The 13,027-nt window shown below is 41.1% G+C and overlaps 1 protein-coding gene across 7 annotated transcripts in view; it reads right to left on the minus strand.

Annotated features, from left to right (window-relative positions):
• The window catches only part of rfx3 (regulatory factor X, 3 (influences HLA class II expression)), a 334,648-nt gene that overhangs the window by 69,183 nt on the left and 252,438 nt on the right, over positions 1–13,027 (minus strand). For 4 of the 7 annotated variants that reach the window (XM_063068987.1, XM_063068988.1, XM_063068986.1 and 1 more), the window contains one exon: positions 9,601–9,675. The exons of the other annotated variants lie outside the window; for them this stretch is intronic. In XM_063068987.1, the coding sequence (XP_062925057.1) occupies positions 9,601–9,675 (75 nt within the window). The remainder of the gene's footprint in view (positions 1–9,600; positions 9,676–13,027) is intronic. 7 annotated transcript variants of the gene reach the window in all.

Consider the following 13,027-nt stretch of genomic DNA (forward strand, 5'->3'; position numbering starts at 1 on the left):
AACTTTGTTTTGTTTAAACGGTACTTTACTGACTTGTTGCGGGAGAGCTGGATTTACACGTCTCAATACCATGTCATCACGTGACGCCCCCCTGTTTCCACCTTTTTGAGCATGTCTAGGAAGCCACTTGATCTTTGCATCTCCCTCAAAAAATCCCTGCTGCGTAGTGTCTGAAAACCTTGTATGCCATTCCTCCCGTGGCTTGATATTCATTAAAGTTTGCTGATGACACTTGCAGAAATGCCTCTTACTCAGGTTACAATTCTTCTCCCCTCTACCAGCAACCCATTCGGGATAAAGGGATGCCCTCACATGCTCATGCTTACCAGGAAAGTGGAGGGAGACAAGGCAGTAGATGTTCTCTACATGGACTTGAGCAAGGCATTTGACAAGGTCCCACATGGGCATCTGGTCAAGAGGGTTCAGTCACTTGGCAATCAGGATGAGGAAGTATTTGGATTAGACACTGGCTCTGTGAGAGAAGTCAGAAAGTGGTAGTATAGGGTTGCCTGTCTGGCTGGACGCCTGTGACTAGTGGTGTGCCACAAGGATCGGTGGTGGGTCCTATGTTGTTTGTCATCTATATCAATGATCTGGATGATAACGTAGTTAACTGGATCAGCAAATTTGCGGATGACACCAAGATTGGGGATGTAGTGGAGATTTAGGAAGGCTTCTGGAGAGATCTATATCAGCTGGAAAAACAGGCTCAAAAATGGCAAATGGAATTTAATGCAGACAAGTGAGAGGTTTTGTACTTCGGTAGGACCAGTCAGGGTAGGTCTTACACAGTGAATGGTGGGGCAATGAGGAATTTGGTGAGAACAAAGGGATCTGGGAAAACAGGTACATGATTCATTGAAAGTAGCGTCACAGGCAGATAGGGTCGTAAAGAAAGCTTTCAGGAGATTGGCCTTCAAAAAAATCTATGTATTGAGTATAGAAGATGGGAGTTTTGGAGCATAGTATGCAGTTTTGGTCATCTACCTACAGGAAAAATGTAAACAAGGTTGAAAGAGTGCAGAAAAATTTTACAAGGATGTTGCTGGGCCTGAAGCACCTGAGTTATAAGAAAAGATTGAATAGGTTAGGACTGTATTCTTTTAGAACGTAGATGATTGAGAGGTGATTTGATAGAGGTATACAAAATTATGAGGGGTATAGAGAGGGTAAATACAAGCAGGCTTTTTCCACTGAGGTTGGGTGTGACTACAACTAGAGGTCATGGGTTAAAAGTGAAATATGACAAGTTTAAGGGGAACATAAGGGGAAACTTCTTCACTCAGAGGGTCATGAGAATGTGGAATGAACTGCCAGCACAAGTGGTGCATGGGAGCTCAATTCCAACATTTAAGAGAAGCTTGGACAGGTACATGGATAGCAGGGACATAAAGAGCATGGTCCCGCTACAGGTCAATGGCAGTAGGCAGTTTAAATGGTTTCGGCATGGACTAGATAGACTAAAGGGCCTGTTTCTGTGCTGTACTGCTCTATGACTCTAATACTGAACAGAATTGAAAGTGTGCATTGAACATCAAAAAAACTCTTAAATGAGTAGATTTTACATTCTATTTGTGCTGCCTACATGAATTATGGATGCAAGGGGTCGCAGTCATACAACATGAAAACAGGACTTTCAGCCCAACGTCTATGCCGACTGTGTTGCACAGCGAGCTAGTCTCATTTACCTGCTTTTGGCCTATTGCCCTTCAAACCCCTCCTATCCATGTACTTATTTAGATAGCTTCTAAGTGTTGATAACATGCCCCCTTCAACCACAATTTTTGGCAGTCCAAATATGTACCACTTTTTGCATTAAGGAGCTGTTCTTGATGTCCATTTTAAATCTCTCACAAACGTATGCCTTCATATATTTGCACCCCCTTCCAGAGGAATAAAAAAACTCTGCCTTTGCCCCTCATGATCTCGTATACCTCTATTAGGTCACACCCGCGGGGATAAATTCCTAATCTATGCAACCTCATCTTGTAATTCTGGCCCCCAAATATAAGCAACATCCTGGTAAATCCTTTGTGCACTCTTTTTAATTTAGTAACATTATTTCCTATACACAACTGTACACAACACTCCAAGTGTAGCCTCACCAGCATCTTATATAACTACATCATGGGTGGCACGGTAGCATAGTGGTTAGCACAATGCTTTACAGTACCAGCAACCTGAGTTCAATTCCTTCTACTGTCTGTAAGGAGTTTGTACGTTCTTCCTGTGACCGTGTGGGTTACCTCTGGGTGCTCCTGTTTCCTCCCACGGTCCAAAGATGTACTGGATAGTTGGATAATTGGTCATTGGAAATTGTCCCATGATTAGGATAGGGTTAAACTAGGGGTTGCTAGGCAGTGTGGTGCAAAGGGCCAGCAGGGCCTACTCCATGCTGTATCTTAATAAATAAATAATTTCTCAACTCAATGTTGGAAGAACTCAGTGAGTCTGAGCAGCATCAGAGGGAGGAAAGAAAGTGTCGACATTTCAAAATGTTGAAATAAGGTTGCGTGTTGCTCCACGTTCTTGCATTTGTAACCTCTTGTACTCAGTGCCCAGATCGGTGAAGGCCAGCTAGCTAAGTGCCTTTTTCATCAACCCTATTTACCTGGGACGTCACTTTCGGCAAACTATTCACTTGCATTCCTAAGTAATTCTGTTGCATAACACTCCCCAGGGCCCTACCATACACCATACAAGATCTATCCTGGCTTAGCCTCTCAAAATGCAATACCTCACATTTATCTGGATTAAAAAGCACATATACACAACTGATCAAAATCCCCATCTACAACATCACCCATTTTGATTTCATCCACAAACATAACCAATGCCTTGTACATTCACATGCAAATCGTTTATATAAATTGCAAGCAGAGCTCTCAGCACCTACCTGTGGCTTACAGTCTGTTTCCTATCACTGAGTCAATTCTGAATCCAAACCACCATCTCCCGTTGGATGCCATGTGACCTAACTTTCCAGATTAGCTAGCCATGAGGGTCTTGTCAAAGGTCTTGCTAAAGTCCATATAGCCAACATCCACTGCCCTAACCTCATCCACCCTCTTGGTTACCTCCTCGAAAAACTCCAAGAGCTTTGGTAGAATTGATTTCGCACACACAAAGTAGTACTGACTGACCTGAATCAGACCCTGTCTCTCTAAATGCTGGTAGATCCTGTAACCCAGAATCCCTCCAACAATTTACCTGTCAACAGTGTTACATTCACCGGCCTGTAATTTCCTGGCTTGATCGTGCTATCTCTTTTACACAATGGTACCAATTTAGCCACTTTTCAGGAACCTCATCTGTGGCCAAAAATGAAGCAATTATCTCCGCAAAAGCCTTCATAATTTCTTCTCTACCTTCCTACAAGGTCTGAGATTGCACCTGGTCAATCCCCGGTTACTTATCCACCTTAAGGCACTTTAAGGCCTCTAATATCTCCTCCATGCTAATTTGTATGGGGTCCAAGATAAACACCATTAATTTCCTCAACTCCTTAAATTTTTCCATAGTACAAGTTGAAGAGAAATGTTCATTTCAAAGTCTCAGCCATTTGCTTTTGTTCCACACACAGCAGCCATGCTGATCTTTAACAGGATGTATTCCATTTCTAGCCACCCTTTTATTCTTAATATACCCACAGAATCCCTTGGGAGTTTGTTTGTGATATAGCTTGTGATCTCATTTGTTCTTGGAACTGGCAAATATAATACTAAAATAGGCTCAGAATCCCAATTTGCCTTTCTTGCTGCTGATCCAGTGGGTCCTCACTGTGATGCTGAGTGAGACCTCCATGAAATTTGGTTTTCCAGTGAAATCTCTTGGCACTTATGTTGGTAGGATGCTATAACTGTTTAACAGTTTATTAATATTTGGTTTTCATAGTTTTTGCCATCCTTCTTGATGCACAAGATGAGCTGAGATGGCTCCTGAAAGATTTATTTATATTCATATTAGAAAACAGAACATCCATTGTTATTCATGGCTGGATCATATTCCTCCAGAGAAGGGGTAAATGGCCTACACTTGTCAGCTACTTACCATTCTACAGGTTTACTGTCAAGTGCTGAAGAACACTACTGAGGCTATGAAAACCAGAGCTGCTTTTTTGTTTATGCCGAGTTATTATTAGTAACATTACATTACAATGAACTCTACCTCTCACTCTACCAATTCCATCAAGCTAGGAAATCAGCACTGGGTCAATGAGGAATGCAGAAAAGCATTCTGGGAGTGGTACTCAGTGTTCTTGAAATTGAAATGCCAGTCTGGTGGAAGCTGCAACACAAGACTGCACGTGTACTAAAGAGCACGCAATAAATGCACGTATGGGATCCAACCAAAGCACTTCTCTCCCCCTGTACTTAGTTTTGATGTGTGGACAATAAACAGGCAAAAAGGGTAAGAGGAGAAGATTCTGAGAACACCTGCACCCTGAACAGCAGGATTAGCACAAGAACTGAAGATGAAGCATGTGGGATATGCTATCATTTCGTCAGATGTTGTGAGTAGATGATCTTGGCATCCTCCTGAGATCCTCACTATCATAGAAGCCAGTCTTTATTCCATGTGATATCATAGCTAAGCACACAGGTTACAGCAAAGGTTATAAGAACAACAAATTCCTATTGGTAGCAGAAATCCAAAATAAGCATTCCTTGAGTCAAGTTGTTCCAGTTACAATTACAACACTGGGATCAACCAGATCTTGTGCAATAATACCCAGTTATGTCCCATTGACATAAATCAGGAAAATACAATAGGATAATTACTGCACAGCTGGTTTACTCTCAATGCTGCTCGCAATGGAAGGCATCTATCTTCAACAGTGCTGTCCTGCGGTACAAATGACAATAACTGAATTACTAATGCATATACTGGGCTTCATCATTACCACTCGGCTCCAGACCTTTTCACAAGCATGGACCAAAGAGATAAATTCCATAAGTGAAGTGAGAGGAATGCTTTGACATCAAGGTGGTACTTAACTGAGAGTGGCTTGAAGAAATTCCAGAAAAAAACATCAATATGCATCAAGAGAAAAACAAAGCAAAGGCAAGAGTTATATCTTGCATAGAAAGCTGGTGCTGTTGTTGATCTATTCCACAGCTCCAGCATAACAGTACAGGAGTTCCTCAGGGCCAAGCATCTCTAGCTGCAAATGCAATGATCTTTTTTTTCCCATTATAAAACCAAATGTATTAGTTGATGGTTGCACAATGCTCAATTCCATTCGTAACGCCTCAAAAAATAAAGCAGTCTATACTTGGTTACAGCAAGATCTGTATGGTTTTCCAGCATAGACCAAGAAGTGGCACTTTGTATTTGTACTACAAAAGTCCAAGGAACACCTCCAAGACTAAGTCTAATCACTTTCATTTGATATTCAATTGTTTAACTGTTGCTAAGTCCTCACAATCAACATTCTGGAGGGTACAGTGTCAACATTAAACTAACCTAACCTGACTAGCCATGGTTAATATGGTGGCTGGACAAGCAAGACCAGAGGCTGGTTATTCTATTATTTCTTGATAACCTAAAGCTGCTTCATCCTTTACAATGGTCAACTAAGGAGAATTGATGGAATATTATAAACGTGCCTGGAAGAATGCAGTTCCAATAATACTCGATAAGCTTGACACATTCCAGGAACAGAGGCCCACAAGATTAACAGTCACTTAACATCTTGATCACTAATTTCCTCTGCTATCACATGAAAGTGGCTTCAGTATATGCTATCCATAAAGTGCATTCTTGTTAGTTGCATGAACTGCTCTAATGGCATGTCCCAGTTCATAACCTCTACCACTAAGAAGTACTGCAACATTTTCTGAAGAGTTGCACATAGAATCGAACATTGTGCAGGAGCATGGATACACCATTATCTGCAGTGAGCCCCTGCCCCCCGTCCACCAAACTGCACACCATTTTGTCTTGGAAACATACTACCATTATTTATGTGTCACTGGGTTAAAGTCCTGGTGCTCACTATTCACCAGCATTGTGGGAATAGATTCATCAGGATTACAGTCATATAAGCAGGTGATCCACCTCTCAAAGACAATTGGAGATGGGCAATAAATGCTGGTCTGCCAGTAATCTCCAGACGTTGAAAAATGATAGAGGAAAAAAAATTACCTCAGTGTCAATAAATCAATAGACACGTACTGTATGTAGTCCTAAACAATGCTGTGAGCAATCTGGGGAAATCAAAAGCCTCTTTTAAATTTTGAACACTTTTGTTCATAAGTTCTTCTTTTTAAGGATGAGGGTAGAAGTATGGAGTGGTAATTGAAGGGGAAAGGTCAAGTGATGAAGAATTCAGGAAAATGATTAGTGTGAATGGCCTTAGCTTACTAAGTAAAGCATGGCAAATATAGATACACAAATAGCTTTTTGCTCTGGGTGGAAGAGGAAAAAGTCATTCCAATTTTGATCCTTAAAACCCAATTGAACATACTGTGCACAGGTTAAGACAGCAAATTCATCTGACACTAAAGAAAAATATACTTAAAAATCTGTTGGTTGATAAATACAATGCATTACATTACTACAAACCTGGTCCAGATTACATAGTATCTCTAGATACAAATGCAACTTCATATGCTGGAGAAAGAAACTTCAGACCAATACTGGTCCTCACTGGGTTACAAGCGCCTACCTTATGGGCTGCCCATATATATGAAAGAACATTCAGGACATTGGTGAAGTGGAGATTGGGATGGATTTGATGGCTGCTGCAAGGTGCGATTATCATCCACTGGGTGGAATTGGAGGAAATCTGTGTGCCTTCTCTACCGACCCCCTTCCCAGACATGGTTTTGTTCATTTCCAACTTACAAGCGGTTTGGGGTATGAACAGTTCTCCAGAATGAAACCCTGTAGTAAACTGACCGTGTGCCATTTGAATATTTTGCCATAAGTTAATTCATTTTCACTTTTCACAGGTCCTCCTTGACCTGTTAAGTATTTCCAGCAGAATCAATTTTGATGGTTCAGCTGACAAACATAAATCATAAAATTTGTATTTGTTATTTAATTTCACGCCATGCTCTTTGTTCAGCTTTCTCGCATCAACAGTATTTGACTTTATCAGAATATCAGAGTAGCTGCTCTACTGGCTGAACAGAGTTTGTTCATGTACAAGAAAAAGTAAACTTCTTTTTTATTCTATTCTTTGTTCTACATCTATTATATATGCTGGTGTATACATCTGGCATATGAAAACAGCATTTAGGAGAAAATTGAAATGAGAAAAACACAAACTCAGAATGGGAAGAAAGCATGCAGAGAGCTCATGTGGTTACTGATGTGTTGAGAGGGCTCTGGCATTCTGAGTGGCTGACATTCCCCTTAGATATTTAGTTTAAGCAATAGAATTGGTAACTGATACACGTGATTTTTCACAAACGTACTCACCATAATTTAAATAATTTCTTTGACAGGATAATTAGGTAAAAAGAAATGTACTGAACCACCATAAGACCATAAGATATAGGAACAGAAGCAGGCCATTCAGTCCATTGAGTTTGCTTGCCATTCAGTCATGGGCTGATCCAATTCTTCCAGTCATCCCCACTCCCCTGCCTTCTCCCCATACCCTTTGATGCCCTAGATTATCAAGAACCTATCTACCTCTGCCTTAAGTACACCCAATGACTTGAACTCCACAGCCGCTTGTGGTAACAAACTCCACAGATTTACCACCCTCTGACTAAAGTAGTTTCGCCGCATCTCTGTTCTAAATGGACGTCCTTCAATCCTGAAGTCGTGCCCTCTTGTCCTAGAAACCCCTACCTTGGGAAATAACTTTGCCATATCTAATCTGTTCAGTCCTTTTAACATTCGGAATGTTTCTAGGAAATCTCCCCTCATTCTCCTGAACTCCAGGGAATACAGCCCAAGAGCTGCCAGACGATCCTCATATGATAACTCTTTCATTCCTGGAATCATTCTTGTGGATCTTCTCTGAACCCTCTCCAATGTCAGTATATCCTTTCTAAAATAAGGAACCCGAAACTGCACACAATACTCCAAGTGTAGTCTCATGAGTGCCTTATAGAGCCTCAACATCACATCCCTGTTCTTATATTCTATACCTTTAGAAATGAATGGCAACATTGCATTTGCCTTCTTCACCTACTCAACCTAGAGGTTAACCTTTAGGGTATCCTGCACAAGGACTCCCAAGTCCATTTGCATCTTTAATTCTCTCCCCATCTAAATAATAGTCTGCCCATTTATTTCTTCCACCAAAGTGCATGACCATACACTTTCCAACATTGTATTTTATTTTCCACTTCTTTGTCCACTCCCCTAAACTATCTAAGTCTCTCTGTTTTCTCAACACTACCTGATCCTCCACCTATCTTTGCATCATCAGCAAATTTAGCCACAGATCCATTAATTGCATAGACCAAATCATTGACATACATCATAAAAAGCAGTGGTCCTAACACAGACCCCTGTGGAACTCCACTGGTAACCGGCTGCCAGCCAGAATAGGATCTCTTTATTCCCACTCTCTGTTTTTTGCTGATCAGCCAATGCTCCACCTATGCTAGTAACTCCCCTGTAATTCCATGGGCTCTTACCTTGCTAAGGAGCCTCATGTGCAGCACTTTGTCAAAGGCCTTCTGAAAATCCAAGTACACCACATCTACTGCATCGCCTTTGTCTACCCTGCTTGTAATTTCCTCAAAAAATTGTTAGACAGGCAAGATTTTTCTTGCAGGAAACCATGCTGGTTTTGGCCTATCTTGTCATGCACCTCCAGGTATTCCATAATCTCATCCCTAACAATGGATTCCAACAACTTTCCAACCAATGATATCAGGCTAACTGGTCTATAGTTTCCTTTCTGCTGCCTCCCACCCTTCTTAAATAGTGGAATAACATTTGCAATTTTCCAGTTATCCGGTACCACAAAATGCTTCTGTTATTAACTGAGAAACAGGGTAGAATAGATTTCAGCTCTGCACATTCATGTTTCTCTGCTTGTCCTAGAGTAATGAGTGACAAGAATTCTCCTGGAAACATCCAAGTAGCTACAGTTGAACTAAGGTTGCAAAATGAAGAGTATTTACTTCCCCACATAATATGGGCCATTTTCTTAATTGCCCCGTTCCCCCAAGTAAAAGAAATAATTTTTCAGGGATTCAGCTGGACTCTTGGCCACATCTCTGTTGTGAAATAATCACCTCACCTCATTCATTATACACGGTCTAAAGTCTGAAACTAACAATGTAGGAAAACTCTATAGGAATATCCTGCTGGTGTCATTTGCCTTCTAAAAGGCAAATTGGAAAATGCAAATTCCGCAAGCCACAACCAGGTCTCTACTGTTTTTTCCCCCACAGGTGTCTTCATGTTAGAGTTAGTGTAAGGAATTTCACTCCACTCTATTCTAATTCCAGATCTCAAAATGACCATTTGTTTATTCTGGTAAGAGGAAGGAAAACAACACAGATGACAATAAGTTACATAAGAAGTTAGGACAAGCAAAATAAGAAGTGGCAGCAGAATAAATCAGAAAAAAAAGCTCATGTAACATTAAAGATTTAAGTGGTTTTGAAGGAAGAGGCAACTTACATGGCTGTTGAGAAGAGTGCTTCTGTGAGCTGTCAAACCATCAGACTTTTGGAGTGTCTCAATCGCCATTTCAATCTGATGATAGATAGCATTAAAAAAGAGCTCAAGACAAGACAGTAAAAGCAGATTTAATTGAACACAGAAATAAATGAAAGAATAAAAAGGCGCAACAGGAATTTTTAGTGAGAATGCTCCTAATGACATACTTAACTTGTTGAATACATTATTTTTAAACAACTTAAAAAGCAAAAAGACATTCACGGATACAATTCATGCTAATAAACTAAAAATAAACATTCAAATGCAGAACCTTTCATTAGCTAAGTCTCACGCTAAACTATGCCCAGCTGCAACCTATACAATTTATACCCAGCCCTGATTGCACAGAGCAGGTCATCTGTACATCATGCAGCAAATAACCATTTTTACATTGTACAGCACAAACTAACATGGCTACATGCTATCAAATTCTCAGTGTTGTTCTTTAAGAATCATCTTATGCAGTGCAATTTGTCTAGTTACATTGTCCGAATACATACAACAATTGTACTCATAGTGTGTAGATTACCTACAGAAATGATATTTTGAAAATGAAGATTACCAAGATTACAAAAGATTCCACGTGAAAGAATTAAAAGACAACAATCCATTCAAACGTTTCTTTAAATCAAACTGCAAAAGTAAGCACACATTTGCCATATGAATACTTGTATTAATTAAGGATAATTTGTTTATGCTTAAATACATGTATCAGTGTTTTTTTTTGCTTCAGATGTCATTTTGATAGTGAGCTGCTAGCTTTCTGTTTGATGATGGCATGCAGTTCAAGTTCTGTAATAATACTGATCATATGACATATGGCCTGCAACAATTCTGGAGCTTTGACAAAAGAAACTGAATAATAATTGATCTGTGATTAAGATCAACATAGTTGCAAGGATTATTAAATGTTAATTGAATGAATTAATGTGGGGAAAAGGTCACGAGACATAAAAATATTTGTGAAACTTCACATGCGAATTGGTTGAAATTTAAAGTACTTTCAGGATATATTTTAATCTTTAATTGCTGCTGAGTTCCTTCAAACAACACACAATAGACAAAGAATTAATAAAACTTTTTAAGGATGTAAGCAACACACACAAAATACTGGAAGAATTCAGCAGCATCCATGGAGGGGACTAAGCTGTCAACATTTCTGCCTTAGACCTTCACCAGGAAAGGAAAGGGACAGGGACAGGGACAGAAGCCAGAATAAGGTGGTGTGGAGGAGGGGGCAGAGTACAAGTTGGCACATGTTAGGTGACACCACATGAGGGGAAAAGTAGAGGGTGGGAGAGAGGGAGAGCTGGGAGGTGATAGGTTGAAGAGATAAAGAGCTGAAGAAGAAGGAATTGGATAGGGGAGGGCAGTGGACTAAAGAAGAAAGTGAAGGAGGTGGGGAACTGAAGGGAGATGACGGGCAAGTGAGGCGAAGGGATGAGAGGGTAACCAGAATAGGGAATGGAAAAAAAGAGAAGGGAGGAAGGGGGAGTAATTACCAGAAGTCAGAAAAACTGACTCTCATGCCATCAGGTTGGAGGCAATCTAGATGGAATATGAGGCATTGCTCCTTCAACCTGAGTCTGATCTCATCAAGGTAGTAGAGGAGGCCATGGATAGACATGTCAGAATAGGAATGGGAAGTTGAATGGAAATGGTAGCCACCAGGTGGTCCTGTGTTTTTGCAGAAGACAGAATGTGGTGAAATACCAATCTGTGCTGGTCAGCACTTGGCCCAGTTACAGGGGTAAGTGCCAGCATTAGGGAGATCAGTAGGGAGAAGCAAATGGACAAGGGGTGCCAGGAAGGATATCAAGCTTTACAGCTATCTTTGCACCACCAATCCGAGTTCTGAATAGTCCTTCCAACTGTGAGTCTGTTGGGTCATTTATTGTATCCAGTGCTCACAATGCAGCTTCCTCCACATTGGGGAGACCAGATGCAGATTGGGGAACCACTTCATTGATAAATTTTACTCTGTATAGCTCAAAAGAGAGGATCTCCTGGTGCCTACCCATTTCAATTCGACTTTGCATTCCCATTCTGACACGTCCGTGCATGGCTTCCACTACTGCCATGATGAGACCAAAGCCAGGTTGGAGGAGCAACATCACATATTCTCTCTGGGTAGCCTCCATCCTAATGGCATGAGCATCACTTTCTATAACTTCTGGTAATTACTGCCCCCTCCACTCATCTCTTTGTCCATTCCCCATTCAGGTTACCCTCTCTCCCCTTCTCTTCTCTTTGCCTACTCATCACCTCTCTCAGGCTTTCCTTCCCTTTACTCCAAGGTCCATTGTCCCTTTGACAGCATCTCTCAGGCGGGTGAACCCACAGAGAGCATCTGGCCCAGACAGTGCACCTGGTAGAGTACTGAAGATCTGTGCTAATCAACCGGCTGGAGTGTTTACAGACATTTACAACCTCTCACTTTGGCAGTCTGAGGTATCCAGCTGCTTCAAGCAGGCATCAATCAAACCAGAGCCCAAGAAGAACATGATAACCTGCCCCATTGATTATTGTCAAACAGCACTTACATCCACCATGATGAAGTGCTTTGAAAGGCTGGGCACAACGCATCTCGATTCCTGTCTGAGGAATGATGTGAATCTCCTCCAATTTCCCTACCATTACAACAGGTCACCAGCAAATACCATTTCATTGGCTCTTCAATCAACTCTGGAACAGCTGAAGAATGAAAATATATATAACAGGATGCTCTTCACTGATAACACACTCAACATTCAATACTATCATCATCTCAAGACTCATCACTAGGCTCCAAGTCTTGGGCTCAATACCTCCCTGTGCAAACGGATCCTCGATTTTCCCAGTTACAGATTGGCAACCGTATTTCCTCCACACTCATCATCAGCACAGGTGGACCACAGGGCTACATATTTAGCCCCCTGCTCTACTCACTTCATACTTATGATTGTGTGGCTTAGTACATCTCCAATGAGAGATTTAAATTTGCTGACAACACCACTGTTGTTGGCCAAATCAAAGTTGGTAACGAATCAGCATACAGGAGGGAGACAGAAAATCTGTTTGATTGGTACCACAACAACAACCTCTCACTCAACTTCACCAAAACCAAAGAGCTGATTACTGAATGCATGAGGAAGAAGCCGGAGGTCCATGAGCCATTCCTCATTCGCGGAATAAGGTGTAAACGGTCAGCAGCTTTAAATTCTTTGGCACTAACGTCTCAGAAGATCTGTCCTCAGAACAACATGCAAGTGTCATCAAAAGAAGCACAACAGTGTCTCTGCTTTTGTTGACGTTTGTGTATATTGAACATGTGACCAAAAGCTTTGACAGATTTCTATAGATACAGAGTGGAGAGATATCTAACTGGTATGGAAACACCAATTCCAGG

The sequence above is a fragment of the Mobula hypostoma genome, chromosome 16, assembly GCF_963921235.1.
Source record: "Mobula hypostoma chromosome 16, sMobHyp1.1, whole genome shotgun sequence".
Lineage (NCBI taxonomy): Eukaryota > Metazoa > Chordata > Chondrichthyes > Myliobatiformes > Myliobatidae > Mobula > Mobula hypostoma.